Source organism: Cataglyphis hispanica, chromosome 8, assembly GCF_021464435.1.
Source record: "Cataglyphis hispanica isolate Lineage 1 chromosome 8, ULB_Chis1_1.0, whole genome shotgun sequence".
NCBI lineage: Eukaryota > Metazoa > Arthropoda > Insecta > Hymenoptera > Formicidae > Cataglyphis > Cataglyphis hispanica.
Window position 1 is genome coordinate 2,683,903 of NC_065961.1, and position 21,544 is coordinate 2,705,446.

General features: G+C 37.5%; 1 protein-coding gene across 5 annotated transcripts in view; it reads right to left on the reverse strand.

Annotated features, from left to right (window-relative positions):
* Positions 1 to 405: 405 nt before the first annotated feature.
* Positions 406 to 21,544, reverse strand: part of LOC126851379 (amyloid beta A4 precursor protein-binding family B member 1-interacting protein) — a 116,188-nt gene continuing 95,049 nt past the window's right edge. For 3 of the 5 annotated variants that reach the window (XM_050595288.1, XM_050595285.1, XM_050595287.1), the window contains 8 exons: positions 9,088 to 9,255; positions 8,800 to 8,955; positions 8,361 to 8,594; positions 7,980 to 8,209; positions 7,577 to 7,729; positions 6,835 to 7,359; positions 6,325 to 6,699; positions 406 to 6,177 (listed from right to left, as the gene is read on the reverse strand). In XM_050595288.1, the coding sequence (XP_050451245.1) occupies positions 4,801 to 6,177; positions 6,325 to 6,699; positions 6,835 to 7,359; positions 7,577 to 7,729; positions 7,980 to 8,209; positions 8,361 to 8,594; positions 8,800 to 8,955; positions 9,088 to 9,255 (3,218 nt within the window). In that variant the 3' untranslated portion in view covers positions 406 to 4,800. Of the gene's footprint in view, positions 6,178 to 6,324; positions 6,700 to 6,834; positions 7,360 to 7,576; positions 7,730 to 7,979; positions 8,210 to 8,360; positions 8,595 to 8,799; positions 8,956 to 9,087; positions 9,256 to 14,079; positions 14,527 to 14,622; positions 14,768 to 21,544 lie in introns of those variants that run through there. The other 2 variants (XM_050595289.1, XM_050595290.1) reach the window with 2 other exon arrangements.

The window sequence follows — 21,544 nt, forward strand, 5'->3', positions numbered from 1 at the left end:
GCGATGTAAAATTTTTTTAAAGTAAAGAAAAAGATGGTTAATAAAATGGAAGAGATTTTGAACTATATAATATATAAAATTCTTAGCTAAGATATTAGCCACTTTTAATATAATATAATTTTATAACTAATTTTTATTAAGAAATCTCAAAGTTATTATACTATAATAATTATATTAGCTAATTTTTTGATAAAAATCTTATAAAATTATCAAAACAAACTTTAATTTTCGACAATAATTTTGCTAGTGAAAAATTTATATTATAAAATATAAAAGAGAGAGTATATACTTGTTTCTACAAGAAAGAAAAAAATATATTATAATCTGAATGAATCGTTTTATAATAAATATCGAAGAATAAGGCATGCGTGAAACGGATTGGAATAGAAAACGAATCATCGCTCATTGAAATATACCAAAAATTTATTTACATAAAAACATGAATATAATACCTATAATATTTCAACTGCTGCGCATTTCTTTGTTCGTCCGGTAGAGTCATACCTAAACAACTGGCGTCGAGAGTCACAGAAATAATGGTATTGTCGCAATTTATTATTTTTTTTTTAACACACCTGCACAGAGAATGTATCTGAAACAATCTGTAATCTTCTAAGGTCTAAGTATTAAGCTACATCGAATCGATTTTATGTTTGCGATGCAAACGCAGCGCTCTCACGATAATTGATCGAGAAGCGATTTCTAAACGATTAACTCAATCCAAACATGCAGCCTCGTTCGCAAGATTTAAAATCTCCAAAGGCTGACGCTCGCTCCCTCGCTTCTTTTCTCTATCCTAAATAACGTAAATGCGTTTATATCGATGCCCGCGGCCGCGCAACATCACCGACAACAATTTTTCCTCTCATAGTACCATTAGTATTACAATTATTTACAGAGCTATACGTACAACTTAAATTATATAAATCAGAAAAGAGATACAATACAATATAACCAGAGCCGACTTCCCATTCATCCTTGTCCTCAAAAAAAAATAACGCAATGATTGTTTAAATATTTGTCTCGTATACTGAACTTACTAGAAGCTGTTCTAGTTAAATAAAACAGAGATTGTTTTTAACTTTACAAGCATCGGTGTTGTCATCGGTTATGAAAAAATACAATTAATCAAGATATTATTATTCCTGTTAGTAGTCGGTATAATATCACGCTTAGGATTTTTCGATTTCGTTCTCTACAAGTTTCTAATATCGATCTATCCTTTGGGCCAATTGCACTCGAGAACTTTAATCGAATAAAGAATTGTTTACTCGAAATGAACGAGAAAACGATTAACTCTTTCGTTTCAAAAAATTAAGCGACGGGCAGCACGCGTATATCATTATTAGAATATTAGAATTACCTGCTCAGAATGCATCGATTGTATTTTTAGCTCGGCGAAAGTTACTTTAAGAAGTTCCTTTTGTACGAGTACAAAATAAAGTATCTCGGCACGCCAGCATTTCCAACGAATCCCGTATCAGTTCGTTTGGAAAATAAATCAGCGCAGCGTGTTGTACAAAGAACGAAATATTATAACCAAAATGGTATAAAATTACATTAAAATGAGATTTAAAAAATGTTTTAATTAATATAAAGTGTACGTTGAAATCTTTCAACGCGATTCATCCAAGAGGAAAGATTTCTAAGCACAGCGCGTTCTAAGCACAGAAGAACCGATACCGTCGTACTCTTTGAAAAGAAAAATATTTTCGAAGTTTTTATGAATTTTATATGAAGTCATCCTGTATTCAGGCTTAATCTCCGTAAAATCTCTCGGTATATTAGTCTCAAAAATGTATTTATATATATTATTGGTTCAGTTTGATTACCGCGCATAATATGTGCAAAAGATACAATTAAATCGACACACATATCGACGCTTCCACTTTAAAGTTAATCGTTAGCTATTATTATTAAGTAATTCGATTGTATTACAGTACGCGCTCGAATCGTGCTCGCTCGAGAGAGCGCGGTCGTTGCGAAGATCGCGTGAATCTTCTTGAAAAGTGGAAAAGTTTTCGCGCACAGGCACGGCGTGAAAAAAGTGGTGAAAACTCGATCGCGGTGTATAAATACGTTGTGTAAATGTTTTATAAAATCGGCAAAAGTCCTTTTTCACGCACAAACACACCGTTTTTTTTTAGAAAATTGGGAAATGTCTCGCGCGCAGATACATGATGCGGAATATCTTTTAGAAAAAGTTCTCGACTAGTCACAAAACCTCAGTAGTAATATCTCACATACATGCCGCACAGCTTTATAATCTTTTCATAGAAAACTGGAAATATCCACGAAGAGTTAGAAGAATCGCAGAGGCTTGTCTCGGCCTGAAATCTCGACCGCTTATAAAAACGTGAATTACTTGTATATTCGCGTGTACAGAACTATGACGAAATATTTCTGTATCAAAAAATTTAATCTTATAAAATACTTTCTACGATTGATTATCGCACGAACGGGCTCTCTCAAGCAGCTTCCGATTTTGATACATATAAAAAGTCGACGATACAGATGTTTTCTGTAAATTGAAAAAGTCGTGAAATTTCGCGCATGTATCAAAACGCGAAAAATGCGATATAATTCGAAATATAAAACTACATCAGCTACGCAATCTCAAAAAGGTTCAGCTAGTCGATGCTGAAGATTCCAAGATCATAAATGCGAAGATGTACGCACGATGTTGTTCTTCGTCACTGGCTAGCGCGATAATCTTGACGAACACGTTTAACGCACATTTCGCTTTCTCCTCGATCGGTGACGTGAGATAATTACACGCATACCTAGACCGCAACGTCCACGGTTCAATTCTAGAAATTGGATACGATATAAGAAATAAAACCGCCAAGATGAACGAGCCAAGCAAATACACGGATAATTAATGTGTGTAATGTTTCTCTTGACAGCTATATTTAAAGTATCCAAAGTACTTGGTTTTTTTTCTATCTAGACTTTAGAATCTCCAGACAATTGATAATTATCGGAGAATTTCGATATTTCCCTTATTTTTCATCTTTATCTGACTCTCGAATCGACGTTCTTCGGTTTTACTCCGTCGTTAAACGAAAAAGTAACGCATTAAAACGAGATCTCGCGTCCTCATGATTAGGTCTCGCTCCGACAATGGGCGAGAAAGAGTCATCATTTGTCATTGGATATAATCGACAATATAAGAACGATCATTATCGTCGCATCTGAATCGTATGATACAACTACACGTACAGCACATCAAGTCGATATACCGATGTAAATGGTCGCGTATATACTTAGTTTATATACATATATATCTATGCACAAGGGATGTGATCGCAATGGACGCATAGTTACATGAAGAAAAGTCTGACGAAGTTGATCATTCGTATTCCTTCTTTCTTTTCGTTATAAAAACACACTCTCGTTGGGGGGAAAAAAAAACAATCGAGGAGATCCGTTTCCAATTCCAAACTGAGATCAATTCCACTTCGCGGTGACTTTCCCTCTGAGCGCGCGCTGCAGTTTATACATTATAAAATATAATTATATATTCCTGTCGCGTTATCATAATCTTTGGGAATATAATCCAAATTTTTAAGTAAGCTCTTTATCTCAGAACGGAAAACAGTGAATGAACAAAGAATTGTGAGATGAAAAATACATATATATTATTATTATTTTTTTTTTTCAAACAAATTATATCAGAGATTACGATACACACATCGTAAAATATTTATTTGCCATATCCTTGAAGAGCAAATATTAAACTTGGATAAATTAATATTAAATTAAATGTCGGGTCACTCAATTATATTCGGAGATGATTACCGACCGATCGAAAATCAAACTGAGAATATTTGAGCGGATCATCCGCATATATAGATTTTTTTTTATATTTAGATTACTTCTTTTACTTTATAATATTTATCACACATCCAAGTATACTTGAGAGAATCGCAGACGCAGAGGCAGTTAGCGGTTATGAAATATGCGCAACAAAAAGAACTTACGATTCTGCATGAAATCGCGACTCGTAAGATTTCGACTCTCCGATTCGCGCATTGTGCGTTTTATCGCATTGCTATTTTTTTTTTATCGCTTCTTCGTTTTTGCGCGATTCTTGAATTACCGGGACGCATGGGCTTATGATTTATATCACATCCTCTGTATGTGTGGCAGTATTCCTTGTGTGTTGATCGAATCTCTATCGCGGACTCGAGTTTAACTCAATTCGTTGCTCAGCTCAAAAGAGCATTCACATCACTCGGCTTCCGATTTAGCTTCGAACGGCAGTTCTGCTGTATAAGTTCAGGAAACCTTCCAATAAGGACGGTTCATCGACATTTTATAATTCGTCAAGACATTTTCAAACTTCTCGTAATCTCATTACTGGTAATTTGAATATCTTTTTATAATTGAGAATACTCATATAAGTCTTCTAGCAATCCAATTCTTTCCAGAATTATGAATGTGTGAAAAAAGTCGTCTAGAATTAAATTGATAAATATTCTTTTTTTTAATTGTCGTATCTGAACAATTTCTTTTCTTTTTTTAACTTATTATCCTCCCAAAATTGATCAGCATAGAGCCTGGCAACAAAGTACGCAGCGAAACTATACAACCTTTTCTTTACCGGAGAAATATTCTTCCTCTTTTCTCCGTTTGACGATTCTCTGAACAGCAAGGTGGAGCGAATGAATATATATCCGGCATCCCGGAAGAGCGGATAAAGTAATCGCAAAGACGTCCCACGCCTCACTCCTTCCACCAGCCGCAGAGACAACAGTACCATCGCCTCTCGGGATGGGGTTGAATTATCTGCTATTGTCAGTGCATCGCCCTAGTAGTAGTGAGATGCGTAGTCTCGGCCCGTTTGGGCGGCGGCGGCGGCGGTCTTCTCTTACCGGCAATCGCGTTAACGATATTCATGCTGCGATTCTCGTCAGCGAATCTCACTGTTGGTTGCCGGGCTGGACTGGACGCGTATTCAACCGGTGCGTGAGGATCCGTCGCGTAAACATTCTCGTAAAGATTGTCCGCGCCATAGTGCTCTTGCACCCAATTAGACACATTGGTCTCCCTATAGTCAGCTACAGCGGGTGGCGGATCTCGAAAGCCGAGTACCTCGTGTGGCGTCGTCGTCGAGTCCAACTTGCATTTTTGCGCAACCTGCCACTTTTTCCTCATCACCCGCTGGAGATCCTTCAAGAAATCGCCCGGCGGAGCCTGATCGGACGCCGCAAGTTTTTTGGGCGACGTGAGTCTAGTGCTGTCTGATCTCCTGGGTGGCGTTGGTTTCCGTAGCGGCAAAGCGGGACTACTGGATTCCTGAGGTGGCAGATTGAATGAGATCTTCTTACCAGTGCCGGTCTTTGATTTGGGCGACGTCGGCGGTTCCTGAATGGTCACTCGGCGCTGCGGCTGCGGACTAGAGGCAGCTTTCAACTCTGCTAAGTACGGCGGCGCTGCGTAGTGGCCGCTTCCCTGCTTCATAGCGCTGCGTCGAACAGTGTCCATGTTAGGATTCGGTCTGATCGGTTGAATCGTGTTGTGGTTGGGCTGACTCGCGTATATCGATTCGACTTTAGAGTTTTGCCTGCTTGGTAAACTCTGGGAGTTGACATGTTGCTGCTGGGAGCCATAAGCCGGCGGCGGCACAAACGGTGGTGGCGATGCAAAGTTGGGCGAGCTCGGAGTATAGGTCGGTGTACTTGCTGTCGATCCTGGATAGGAACTATGCGGAGAGGATACGGAATTGGCAGTATTATTTGCGTTATGAGACGCCGTATTCGAGTTGAAATTCTGACTGTTTTGGACCGAATTGCTGTTCAGCGTGATACTATTCGCATTTACGTACATTTGATTAGATTGTGACCTAGGATTGTGCGCAGGAGTGTTTTCGGGGGTTATAGAATTCGTAGGAGTAGACTGCTTGGGTCTGGCGCGACGTATCGTTCCGGTTTCGCCGACTAGCGGACTGGGCGGTGGCGGTAGCGACACGAGACTCAACGAGGAACCCGTGAGTTCCGGTGTGTTACAGACCGGAAGCTCGCCGGGCGCCGGCGGCGGCGGTAGAGAATCTAGCGAAAGATTGGAGCGGAACATCTCGGGTGGCGGAGGCGGAAGCGGCTCGTTGTCGGACTCGACTTCTTCAACGACTCTTGACGGCGATGGTGGCGGCGGCAACGAGGTGATCGAATCCATCTACGCAATAAAAAACTTGTTGTTCTTCAGAGATATCAAATATTTTAATCTTTTCTCGTCAATATTATCTCGTGATTTGGCACGAGACCATGTCTCTTATATATCAGAAACTTTTCATTATTATGAAAATTACATTAATACACTCACCATACACGTTTGCATCGGACTTGTTGGTGTTTTGGATTCCTGACTCTCCGATCTGCTGTATCCCATAGGGCTCGTTCTCTCTCTCACTGGTGTACCAGGCGGTATCGGACTAACGGGCGTCGCGTTTCCAGATCTATGATGTCTTTTCAAAGTCCCGGATCCATCGGAATCAGTGCCGCTTCGCCGGCGACTGTGTCTTCTCGTCAATGTACCGGATCCCGAGCTCGTCGGGCTCGGACAGGAGTCCGGTTCATCCCGCACAGTCTCGCCGACTTCCTTCAACTGCCTTGTAATCGACGTGAGGGGCAGCTTTGGATTCATAGACGGCTTCCGCTTTATCGTGCCAGTTGGAAATTCACCGCATTCAAAGGCCACCTACCGATGTAATAAAAACGATTATACTATAGAAGCAGATAATTATACATGTGAGATACAAAAGCAGCGAACAAAGAAAAAACAGTTACTTTCATTAAACTTCTCTCATTATTGCACCAATCAAATAGTGCTCACCTCACAGCTACTTGGCGCCCCGTCAGATAAACATCCACTGGAACTAGAACTGCTCGCTCTGCTCAGTCTGCCATCATTGTTATAGCTCTGTCGTTGTTCCGGGTTGTTGTAACTCTGCCTTTGGTTGCCGTCGTATTGCCGTGTCGTGGTGACGATTGTAGTTTCATTACTGTGTTGTCTTACATTCTCCGCAAATTGCCTCGCGTTCTCGTTCGTCGTGTTGTACTGAGTTTGATTCGGCGGTGTAGCAATAGAGCTGACAGAGCACGATCTGGCATGTGCTAATAAGTCTAGATCCTCCTGCGCCAATTCGTCCACCAGCGCCCGATAGTTCTCCATCAATTGCCTGCCATATTTGGCTACGCGTATGCCGATCATCCATCGTTCCAAAGAAGCATTGTCCTCCGCGCAAAGAAATTTGATATACTTGGTGGATTTTGGCTGCTGCAGTCGCGGGTGTTTCACGGCAAAGCAGAAATCCGTGGGAGCTTTGTATTTCTTTCGCCAACCAACGCCGTAGTAAACCTGATTTAATAGCAATAATTATACAATAATATTCTCCATGGTAGGATAAAGAGTTTTGAATCAATGAAAAGAGAAGATATCTGATCAAATAGTTTTAAAGTATAACGATAGAAATACAATAGATATACAAACACAATTGTTAAAACATTTTCTTACACAAATATCATTTTTTAACACAAAGAATGAGATAAGTGAAACATGTAGCAATATAACTAACTTGATTAACGTCGAACGTCGCCAGACAAACGAGATCCCGGGCAGTGCGCGCCTTTTCCTTTGGCCAGTAGTAGAGACCGGAGGCTCGTAAAATGAAGTGGTACCTCTTCCAACCCTTCTTGCTATCCGACTTCAAGTACAACGGACCCTCGACCTAGAAGAAGAATCGGTCAATTGATGCAACAGAAAAACCAACAGAATGTATGTCAAAGTGAATTCGTTATCAGGATATATATATACACACACACACACACACACGCACACGCACACGCACACGCACACGCACACGCACACGCACACGCACACGCACACGCACACGCACACACACACACACACACACACACACACACAAGTCGCTCGGGTTGCCAAGATGCGAGAAGATCATAAAACACGTCGTCTCTTACCTCGGGCACGCCGATGTTGCTGCTCGAGAAGAACTCCTCCAATAAAATATTTCTCGAATGATCGTCGTATTCGCCGCCGCCGCGATCCGAGGGACCGAGAAGGAACCGCTCAGGCGTGAGAAATAGGTGCGTCTTATCTGGTCTCTCGACGAAGAGCAATTTGTTCTTGGAATCCCTGGTCCATAGTAGAAGATTCTCCACCAATAATTCGTGATCCTCGTAAACCCTCTCTGAAAGATTTGTTAGTAACTCGCTCATTATTCGTTCTAAATAATCTTCCTGAGACTTGTGATCGAATATTTAAAGAAAAATTAAATATTGTCTAGTATAAGATTGTTCCATCGTAAGCTGAAAGGCAAATGTAGAAAACGATAGACTTACCCATGAAAAGATCGGGCAGATGCTCGACTACAGCCCATTTTGGATCCATCGGCACGTGGTTCTTGTCCGCGAGCAACCTACACACATGCGCGACGCTCATCCCTTCGTCGACCAAGAGGCTCTTACCGCTTCCGTCCAACGTGAACGCTTTGATGAAGAGTTTCTGTACGCTCGCCTCGCGCATCTTCTCCAACGCCAGACGGATCTTCTCCGCCTTTGCTCTGCTCGCTGCATCTGCAACGATAAGAATACACATACATCGCATCTGCGCAAATATAATATAAGCTATGAAAATATGATTTGCTTTCCGAGAATAATTTCATCATCACAGGGAAAATACTTTGATTATAAGAACGTGTAACATAGCGAAAAAAAAAGAATATTAAAATACAATAAATAAAAAACTATCGCGTTTTAAAATGATAAAAGAGAGACTTACCGACAAGTTGATGCGGCTGCTGTTGAGGAGTTGCGTGTATCGTGGTCTGAGGTGGTTTGTGTCCGGAACCGCTACTGCTTGCCGAACTTTCGCTGGATAACATAGACACCGTGTCCGAGAACGCGCTGTCGTTGTCGGGACTATCAGTGCGTATACCTACATAACAAGAGCACGATAAAGACGTAAGTAAAAATAAAATGTATTAAAAAAACCTTTATCGCAAATAATATATTATATATATATATATAAGAAAAATGTAAAATTGTAGAAAATTTCTCAAGGGCATACCTCCTTCATTTTTGATGTCAGTACTGTCACCCGGATTGATCCTCGCGCTGCTGGGTCGTCCTGGTCTTTGTGTATCTGGCGCAGGAGTGGAGGCGATATCGCCGTCGCAACGTCTCTCCAGGGCACACAACTCACCGAGGATTGCGTCCAGATCGACATCTTGGGAATCTGCAAGAATATCGGATTACGTTGCATATTTCACATATTTTAAGCTATCATCGTTTCATAACTGAAAACCGAGGTATGAAACCGATATTAAAAATTTTGGATACAATATTCGGAAGATATGGGTAATTCAGATTTCGCAATGTTGAATTAAAAAATTATATTATTACGATTTTATTATAATTAAAAAATTAATATATTGTTTGACAGAGTATATAACGCGCATTATACAATCTATCGAAGGATGTGTATATATTTTATAATTAATTTAAATTAATCATTAAATTAACAATTTTTTAATTATTTTTAAATTTAATTTTGTATCGAAAAGTTACGAGATATAAATGCACTGTTTATGGATCAATTACACATCGATGATACCGCATTGACATCGTATACCTTTATCGATCGTTGCTCGTTATCATTTTAAGTCTATTTACGATTGATCAGAGATTCTTGCCATGCAATTTCTCAGAAAACGGTGAACGTGTAAATTCGAGTGCATCCCTGGAGGTCTGTTCTTGTGTACGCTCGCTAATCGTAACGGTATTATTACCACGGATCGCTATCAGCACGTGATAACATGCACACGCAGAGAGTTCTTGGCGATAATTAAAGAAATTAACAGCTGGCTCGACTAATCATACGAAGGTATATCTCGCGTTTGTATCACTTGGAAAAACAGCGCATAGTGATGATGATTATTGCCGCACTTTTCTCGTCTATATGATGTATAAATAATTCATATATATCTTTATATATCTTCATATCATTATATATCATTTGATATAGAAATCTGCAAACGAGATCTATCCAAAGTTTCTCCTTCTCTTAACGCTGATATTATCCAAGATAGAGAGATTGCCGACTCGATCACATATAAATTAAACGTAGCAGTTGTGCAAATACAAGAATGTATAAAGTTGTGAAACGCATCTAAAGAGATAAATAAAATACAGTAGGCACTATTTTTTTTTTCGATCTTGATGAAAATAGGAACACGATTGTACTTATCCTCGCTAGATGTTTCGTAATCAGGGCGGATGTAAAATAGCAATTATACGTAACATGGATTTATACAACTCACGGTAGGCGTGACATTCTGAGTTGACAAAGCGAACGAAGGCATGCGTGTAGGCTTATTGTCGGCAACATTTCTTCCTCGCTTTGCTAATACGTGCCAAGTGTCGGACCCGTACGAAAAAAAAGTGCGACGCGCCACGCGACTAATTAATAATGTGCGCGAATTAGTGTCAAGACCGCTTTGACGAATAACATGAAGCCACATGATAGCCAATTTCTCAAACTCGTCGAGACACAAAGCATACGAGAATTTTTTCCTAATTTTTCAACATTATTTTATTAGCTAAAATGATGGAATTTTGCACGACGACGAAATTTTCGAGCGATATAAAAAAATCTTATGCCCTATCGTTCATTTATTAATGAGCCGTATAAATAAAAATTAAAACGAAGAAATAATTTTTTAAATATTTAAAGTAAATATTTAAGTATATAAAATATTTAAGTTTTTCGTTTATATGCACACACGCATATTCTCTCCTCCTCTCTCTACTCTTTTGGAGCATCCTTCGACAATGATATCGAAACATACGCGATAGGAGAGATCGATATCTTTCGTTCGTCGACCGCGTCGCATCCTGACGCAGGTGGTTTACATAGATTACATTGTGCGATTCAGTCCGCAATTTTCCAAGACTTTCGAGAACCCGATTCCTCGCGACCGGCTTGGCGAGTGACGTGCACCCCGTGGAATGCGAACGATATCGCCGCAACAAATCGTCACGAGCGGTGCGACGTTACCGCGAAACCGCCGACGTCGACGTTGCGAATGCGAAAGAGAAGCCGAAGAATCTTGCGAACGTTTATCGCGCAGATTTACCTCGTCGTCCGCCTCGAATTTCTCACGTCGTCGGTGTTCATTTTACTTGCAACGAAATCGCCGAAAAAGCTTGCAGTATTCATTACAGAATATTATATGTATAATATATACAAAAGACAAAATCATATATATAATAATAAATTAATTAATTTTTTCAAATTCGAAAATGGATTATTTCTTCAATAAATAGACTGTTTATATATATATATATATATATATATATATATATATATATATAATTTATTCAATAAAAAAATATTAAAAAATAAATTCTAATAAAAAATAAATTATTAAATAATATAATATCAATTAAAATAAATATAAAAATAAAAAGAGAGAGAGAGAGAGAGCGACATAAGAGAAAAAGAATAAAAAAATATTAAAATTTAAAGCCTGTAGCAATCACAATTAAATTAATAAAAAAATTAATTTTAATGTAAAAATATAAAAAACTTAGTTTCATCCCAAATTATCACGATATAAATAAAATTTCTTATTCTATTTGAAAATACATATTATGCAAAATAGAAGATCAAAATCAGTTAATTTTTCATTCTCGTTAAACACAGAAACGATATGTAATTATTATTACTTTTAAATGATGTTTGATAAAAATTCTTACGCAAATCTATCTAAATAAAAGCGACAATCGCATCGCATAGTAACGTCAATTTGTGAATGTGTCACACTGTTCTGAAAGGAGAGAAAAAGAGAGAGAAAGAGGGAATAATTCTCGGGAATCTTCGAGAAAAAATCGAGAGGCGTGGTGAATGAAAATGAAAACCGGTGCGTGCGTGCGAGCTGCACTTTCCACGCGAGATGCAGCAACGCGTAAATCGATGCATTGCTGGATTGGGATACCGTTATAGCAACGCCACGCGAACGTAACGTTACTTAGTTGTGACTCGTAAACACCTTGACCGAGGGGATCAACCTCTCTCTCTTTCTCTATAACCGCGGCCATTCACATTTGAAAGAAACTCGAATGGAAACGCGTAAATCACAGTTTGTTTTTCTCTCGATAATATAATAGACTTATCTTATCAAAAATATATAGCTTTTTCCGTGTGTCGTTTTCTATTAAATACAAATTAAAAATCAAAATGTTGCATATAAATATATTATTCTTAATTGTATTAGAAAATAAATTATTAAAATTAATAAATAGAAATTAATATAATTAAACAATAATAAATTAATAAAAACTAAATGTAGAAAATTCAATAGATGACGTTTCCCAATTTTTCCATTCTCTCGAAGAGAATATTGAATTCTCTCTTCAGCATATTATTCATAACATTCTGTCATTTTTCATGACGATAAAACTTCTCTTCTCGTCTTGTTCATTTGGCAGCGAGATTTGTATAGTGGTAGTTGGTTTTGACAAAAAGAAATACGCATTCAGACGCGTATCGATCTCCTTTTACGATATGACAAGAAGATAAAGAAAAACGAGAAATAGAAAGGATTGGGGAAAGACACAATGCCGGCTTTTACGACGACTCTCGTAGCCGCGGCGCGCCATTATCGGGAGGGGTCGTCGGGAAAAGATAAATGCTAGATAAATAAAGAAATGATCACGTGGTTTCAACGTACATCTATCGATTTTATGTTGAGACGCATTCTGTTGAAGAAATTTACAATAAAAGACATTATATCAGAAATATAATACTTAATCCAAAATTTTCATATGCGAGACTCTAATAAATCTCACGAAATCTGAAATAAATCGACAAAATAGTTTGCAATAAAAATAAATTAATATCTCTGAAAATAATATACAAATAATATATTAACAATTAATCTCTAAAAGTTTTCGCAAACTACTTTAAAATAATAATAGATCAAAGAGAAAGAACAAAGTTTACGAAGAAAAATTTTTCTTGATTATAAAACATAATACAAGTTTCTTAAAATGTAATCGTGAAAAAATTATGCATCACCGTGGGAACTATATAAAATTCTACTCATTCCCGATTTATTTATAGCTATTTTGAGGATATACTGGAACGTTCGAGGGACTCACTTAAAAGGAAATGCGTATAGTTTCGTGTAAAATATTCATTTTACTTTTACGACCGGCTCACATACTCGAGCACCTCGAGTGCGTTTAAGTGCGAGAGCAAGCAGCTGCGAAAGCATAAATAAACGAGGAATAATACACCGTGGCTCGTGTTATGAGTCGACGATAGCCATCGCAAAGTTTTGGTCAAATTTGTCGTTCTTCGCGATAATTATTTATTAAAAGTTCTCAGCTTTCTATTCTGGCTTTCAAAATAAATTATCGCACAGACGAATGCGCAAGTGTGACTCGACTCGCTCTGCTAATTTGCGAATCCTCGTCGTCGCGCGCGACGCTAAATTACCGTAAATTCGGCCGAGCGCATTTTCTTCAGTCTGCATCAAGATATCTTATCTGAACATTTGTGTCGCCGTAATAAAATTTTATGATGTGAATGCTCCGTAATGAAACTGATAACGCGCATCCGAAACACACGTTTTGTTGCAGTTGCTCAAAGTTTGTTATTATAATTAAGAGATCTGTTAATTCCGTCGTCAATACATTAAGAAACAGATTAATTTTATATTTTTATTATAATAAGCTTATCAATTTATCGAGTGCATGCGTTCGTGCTGTTGTCAAAATTTTGCAGACTCGAAACGTGAAATCATCAATTGAATCTTTATCATCGCGATTGAAAATTCATCTTCATCGATTTCAATGATACAGAAAATAATTTTACAATACAAATCGTATGAAAAATACATTTTTTAAATATTTTATATGTAAAATATACACATAATTATTAAATAAAAATATTGCGATTTCTTTTTAACATTAAATTAGTACGGTCCGCGATCATGAAAATTATATCGTAATTTTGACTATAATATTTTCTTCGTGTATTGGGATACATGTGTACCTTTGACCGCGAGGTAGCCCAATATGCTCTCGTTGCTACCAAAATGCCCGAGCATCTTCCACTGCGTCGAACGAGACGTCGATCCTCCTCCTCCCCCTCCTCCTCTCGAATCGTTTTCTGTGCGATCGTCAATTAGCATCGCATCCCGATGAATCTTTTATTGGAGCGTCATTGTCAGGAAGCTCCGTTGTCATTGTCACCCAGGCATCGCCACGAGCGATGTTCGTATCTCGCATATTCGCAGAATTCGCTGTATTATCGTTTCACGAGAACGATTTCAGTTCAACGTATATCAGACTTGGAAAGTAAATATCAATTGCATCGCGACGTGGGCGTAAATTTGCATCATGTTGTAAATTAACACCTAATCACGATTGAAAGTAATCTCTTCCATAGTGTTCTACAAAAACTTTTCAAGTGAGATCAATCACTCCTCTGATATGGTCAATTTTTATTTCACCAAACGTTATAAATGAAAATGACAGCTACATGAAAGATACAGAAAATGTACAGGTAAATGATGAAATAAAAATAAAAATTGACCATATCGGAGGATCAGCTGATTATATTCGAGAATTTCGCGCGAGCCTTCGGGGGTTGCTTCGAAGGCTCGCTCTCCCGCGGACTCTCGCAAAGATAAACCGTCGACGAAGAGATACAAGTTATACCGCGCACACGATGCGCACGTCGCGTGCGATCGCGCTGGACTAAAGGCCTTAAGGTGAACATACTCGCCTCTCGCCTCGAGATTTTTCCGCACGTCGCGCCTGCGTGTGGGTGTCCTCGCGAGGCGTAAGTGCACACGCCGGTGTGCTCGTACATACGTTAAAAAGGGTCGAGAGTGCACCGGTTGACTTACGCAAACGTCTATTGACCGCTATAAATAAAGCGGCTCCCCCTTTCGTACCTTAGAAATGGTAGCGCCGTTTTTCCCGTAAAGACGCCTCATCGATCTGTCTTACGACGCGTTGCAGTCAATTAAGTTGTGATCTTTAATCCTTCCTCGAAATTTCAAATTAATACTTTCTGTACTAATAACTTTGTCTGCTAAAACGAGGATCTTTACTTAAGATGTTCGAAGCATAGAAAGTTCCGTGAATTATTCGAAGAAAATTTATGGAATTTACGGAATCTTTTCGTCATCATATTGTAGATTATACAGAATGAATCATCCAGGAACTAAACACTTGAACATTTCTAATTAGTTTGAAGTTCTAAAAGTACATAAAGAAAAACGAGAGATTTGTATGATTTGTAATGACTTCAAATATATTTCTGTCATTTAAATACATTTAATATGAATTAAATATAAAAACAAAATTAAGTAAGATAAAAAAACTTTACATTTTTTCTTGTTAAGATTATCTTGTTTAATTCTAAATTTTAATATCATTCCAACATGATACACAGATGTAAATTTGTATTATGCCAACAACAATATGCATATCTTCAAATCTACAGTTTTAATTCTAGACTCATATCATGAGTGGCACTTGATCTTCTTAAATCAAATAATTCGGTTCATTAATGTATATAAAATTTAATTCTCTTAAAAAGATATTCTATCTAAAGATCTTTTGTGTGTGTTTTATTTCTTTATTAGCTTGATTATTATATCTACACACAAAGAATTTCTTCAAAATTAAAATTTATTCGCTTTAATTAGCCGCTTTGCAATTTAAGTATCGCATTTATGTGACACGGCGGATGCGTATTGAGTTACACAAACTTTATATGCCGTAAATAAAAAACGGTATATCACTGAACAATATAAAACTATTTTATGTAATAATACATTAACGGCCATAATAATTATCTTTTTTATATTCGCAAAATTAGCGCTATAAAATGATAATAAGTGAATTTTATTTGTAAAATGACGTCGATTCAAGAAACATCGAGATATCGAGCCTATAACGCGTAGCGGATATCACAATGCACGAGTCAGAGAATTCGTTATTGATTGAAGTGTGGGCGCCAGAGTGATGATTAGATAAATGGCGAAGACGATGACGGAATGAGCGCACCAAGGCGTCCGCTCTGACTCGCGTGTCACCGACATGAGAGGGAGGAACCGGGCATCCGTCAGAAGCAACGAATAAAACATAGCGATTAATCGACGCCGATATATTTATCGGTGAATGCGTCGCGACTGCATTCACATATGTAAATATAATTTCCGTATCTCATAGAATAAAAATCGAAGAAAATTGCTATCATATCGTCAAATATGTCAGAATATATAATACATCATAACTTTGAATCGATTATTCTATGAGAAGAAATATAACAGCTCTTTGCCATTCAATCTAAACGTAACGTCATTGCAATTAGCTGTTCCCCATCAACTTGAATTTCAATCTCTCGTTAAAAATGTACACGTAAAACAAGAGCGATCGGACATGCTGGAACGACGATTAATCAAATAAATCGCGGCGAGTTTGGCGGATATAAAGCTTCTTACTTTCCCCGACGCGGAGGTTCGTTCACCCTGCCGATTATGCGAATACGCAAACGCGCTCGATAGCAGTAACCTAGATTAATCGAGCCGCATAAATCAGTCGTGCCGGCGTCGAATATTTTCGCGCTATTTTCGCGCTTCACTCGCCCCGATAAGCTCGCGCGTACATAAACGACAGCTTAGCTATATAAATCATACTTAACCCCCACAACCCCGCGCGTGTGATGTAACGCGATCAGTTAGTTACATCCGCGCCGTAATAATTATTATAAACTGATCGGAATAAAATTAAGCATCTCTTTTGAATAATTCTTTGGATCAACATCTCTTGAAATGCATTTTATTAAAATGTGAAAATAAAAGGCTCGAGTATATTAAAAACGACTTATCAACCCTTCAATTATATTTATACCATGGATTATTTATGATATTGATTTTATTTTTCTTCGACATTTTTTTAATTAAACGAGATACATCTCGTTCTTTCATATCAAATATCCCATGGGAAATATAATTTTAATCTAACGCTATCAAGAGTGCCAGCATAACTGTTAATTAAATGAGTTATGTATACCGCTTTCCACTGAGCGTGATGATTAGCAAACATACACACATTCGTTCTCTTAAAAATATTTCTCCGGAATTCAATATAAAAATATACTATCATATAGACTTTTATATTTTAACGAGCTCTCCTGTAAACTAGTTAGCAAATATTTGCCATGCATATTTATTCATAATTAAGAGGAAAATGGATTTTAGTAATTTCATGTCCTCACAAGCGTTGTAAATGCAGTAACTTATATTCGATTATATTATAGCTGCCATTATGTAATTCGCTTTCGTAGTTTGCTTTTCCAGATAATTAAAATTATGATATATCGTGTAACCGTGTTCCTTAAACTTTATTATTTATTTAAAATCTTCTCTCAAGACATTTTATAAAGTTTTATTCGCTTGTAAAATTTAACTATACAAATTAGTTCGAAAGATTATTGCAGTCCCGCAAAAAATTGCGAAAAGATATATATCATTTTTAAACATTCTTACTAAAACGCATCTAAAAGCTTATCGAAATCACATACAGCGAGACATTCGAGCGCCTTCCACTCTTGGTAATCAAACGAGCGTAATTACTAAATTAATTATCTGGAATGCCCGTCGTATCAGATGAATTTAATCGAATCGCCCCGACAGGTTTCGATATCGGGTTTTTTTTTTTCGAAGAGACTGCGAGGAGAAAAAGTGCAATCGATTAACACGCGTTCTCGCACTTTTCCAAGTGTAAGTGCGAATGTTAATGAAAGCGCCGGTAGAATAATTTCTCTCTATCTTTTATTGGCAACGGAGCCATGACGCCAGTTGTCGATACGCGTTCCGATTCCGACAGAGAGAGGCGGCTGGAAAACCGGTTGCGAGATTAAAATGACGGATAAAAGCGATTAGCCGGTTGCGCGTGTGCCGCACCGGTTCGTTTTCCGCTCAGGCTGTTTTTCCACGCGGCGTGAAATCGGAAAAGTGCCGGGGTGCACGCACTCGCGCGCGGCTAATACATATTTACGCACTCGGTAAACCACATACGCACTTTCTACAAGATAGAGAAGCCGCTTTTCCAGCGATGGATTATCGTTCTAAGCAGGAATCGCAACAGAGGCCTCGTACGAGAAGGAAAAGGCCTCATTTCGGGGACATTAAAATTTATGACTCCGATATTCTCTCTGATAATATATTACACAGATTTATTCTGCTAAAACAAATGACAAGAAATGTTTTACTTGCGTTAGAAATACATGTTTATTTTTGATCGATAATGCAAGTTCATATTGTAAAATTAATGTTTCAATAAATTGCGAGCCCTTAACAAGTTGGCTTTTTTTTTTAATTTTTTTTATAAAACGCCGCGCGGTGATTGTTTCGATTTTCCTTAATTGGCAGTTCGTACATCGCGCGAAGCGAATGGACCTCGCGTGTCGCAATTACTGCGGCAATTTGCCGGAACTGCCGGCGGGCAGATTGATTTCCGCCGATGCCGATGACGGTTGAATCGGCATTTTGCCGATAGCCTTTGTGTAGCCGACTATACATAAATTGTTTTTATAGGAGAGCGGCGCCTTATTGCCTCTACATTAACTGCCCATTAATTTTCAACGTAATTTATTCGAACTTATCTACGAGTGAAAAAAAAAATGGTAAAAATATTTTTATTCTCATTCGTAGGGAGTCGATTAATTAAGACATACTTAATGTAGATTCATTGGTCTCCTCCTTTTTAAATTTAATTTAATTTAATTTAATTTTTTTTTATTTTTACTTTGAAGTGTTTGTGTCTTTGAGATTAACGAGACGTGTATTGGAACGTAGCAACATTTATACGTTTGAGAAGACACTGTCGTGAGAGTGAAAATTTATATGACACGCGGTAAAAGTGGAAGTATTTAAAAAAAAATAATGCGGGAGAAAGGCAAAGAGAGAAAGGGAAGACAAGGTCGAGATGAGATCGCGTGTTTAAACAAACTTTGTTTAATTAACTAATGAGCCTCGCCCACGTCACGTGGCTCTTGTTCGATAGATGCACCCTTCGTTGCGTGTCAAGTTTTGTCGGGATACACGTGGATGCGCCGGAATGGGAAATCGCCGGTTAAACATGACGGCGAGAATCATGATAATTGAACCATTTGCATATTTAACATACGGCCATCGCCGTATTGTTCTCTGTAGAGGAATATTAATAAATTTTTTTTATCATTTACATTTTATAGACTTTTATAAGCTTCTTGTGTGTTATGTAATTTTGTATTAATTTATTGTTAATGTACATTCATACAAATTTTATTATTTATGTGAAATATTTGTGTTGAAAGTCAATAATCGTAGCTGAATTACGATAAAGCGAAGTAGCTCCAAAACGATGAAACAAATTATGACGAGTGCGTGTCGAATCGCCAACGAGAGAAAAACGTAATTGGGTTAAACGCCAAATAATAATCTTAAAAACTCCTGTCGCGCCGCGCAGCTGAAGGCACGGTTGCATATAACCGCATGTGCTCATTAGCTGCACCGCTATGCAACTGCGAACCATAATGCCGGTCGTTTCGTCTGTCGCAATCGTGGTCTGATCTACTATAAGAATTTTTCATGCCGCCTTGTTATTCTTTCGATTACGTATTTTATTATTTACGATTATTTATTTTTACGATTATTTATTTGAATATTTCTTCTATTATAAAAAAAAAATTAATTTTGTATATGTATTATATACAAATAAACAAAAATATGTAAAAACATATAAAAATCATGTGTATAACACACAAATTTTCTATATAAAATACCTTAAGTCTCTTAAAAAATAAATCTCTATCGCGATAAGTCACAATGTCATCTTGCTGTCTCCTTAATATCTCTCTCAATTTTCGGGCGACTGGGCGTTCTTGGATTAGGACAAACAATTTCTCAGAGAGAGAATATATTAGAGCGCTGAAAAAGAGAGGGAGGAGGGTTGCTCTCCCTTCAAGATGGCGAATACGAGGAATGGAGGAACTAGGACAACGAGAGTAGATTTAACGGGCATTCATGGAGGAGAGTCAGCGCGACAATCCAAGCTAAGGGGAGCCTCGAATGGGAATATTAGCGTAGATGTCGAATGGAGGAATACCCGGAAATTTTGCCATGATGTTCGCAATCCTGAGAAAATAGACAGGCGGATATTTCCTCGCGTGATGTAATAAAATTTTGACAAGTATGGATATTATATTATTGGAATAAATAACAAAACGACCAAAGAAATTACTTAATTTTTGTGCGAAAATATATCTCTAATTTAGAGAAAGAAAGTTATCAAATCAAGCATTTTTAAATTAAGAGAATAGCAGCGAGCGATATTGGAATCTGTTTAAATTATTTGAAATTTATAAAACTGAGAACAATATTAAATACTTAAATAAATACTTAAATATATTGTAAGAAACACTGATTTTTTAATAAAAAAATATTTTAATTTTCTCTCATCAAATAATTTATTAAAATTAAAGTCTTTTTTTACTTTGACTTTTCGATCCAATGAAGAAACGTCACTTTAAACATCTTTCAACGAAAATAGCGGGAGAAGTAGCGCGGTGAAGTCATCCGAGCGTCGCACAAAGGAAACGAGAAGGAAAGAATGAAACGAGGAGGGAGAAGACGAGAAGTCTCGGTGAATATTCAGTGAGCAGTGCGAGGAAGCGAATGATGCGGGGGTGGCTTAAAGAGAGAAGACATTAAACGGTGACATTTGTAGAAATGTCAGATGAGACAATGACATTCTCCTGCTGGTTCGTAATTTCGATGGTATCTTTTATGAATTTATTTATTATTTACTTTCGCTGATTTCATTCTTTTTGGCTTTTAAACTTTGAGATTCTTTATTTAACACTCGAAATAATTTATTTATTTAGAGCTGAGATTATAATACACACACACAATGGTTAATCTAAAAGTTAATATACCAAAACCTGATTACTTAATTAATTAATGACTCAATTGATTATACTTATATAATATTAAATTGATCTACAATAGTCTCAATTTTTTCCGATATTGTTAAATAAATAAGGCATAAGAAATTCTACAGAAAATTTAAAGATTGATCTCGTCAACTGTCTCTATAGTCGCACATCGCGTTCAATCGACGAGAATTATCATCGCGTCACCTTATGCTCGAGCGAATGGAAAGGGCGAATAGTTCGAAGGTTCTGATATGATGATTAATGTCGAGAAAAAGGAATTAATGGCTTTCGTCGACATTGATCCCGTTAACGTACGTTCACGCTCGTTTCTATCCTACGGACTCTTGCAAATTGGTAGGAGCCATAAAAATGGCATCCGGTCGCGCGAGATGAACGTATAAAATTATGGAGCAGCAAAAAAACAGAATCGAGGACTGATCCAACATACACGAATTATAGCTATATTTCAAGTCACTTATTAGAGAAAATGCTCGTTGAGTTTTTTAGATGCGTAAGGATTTTA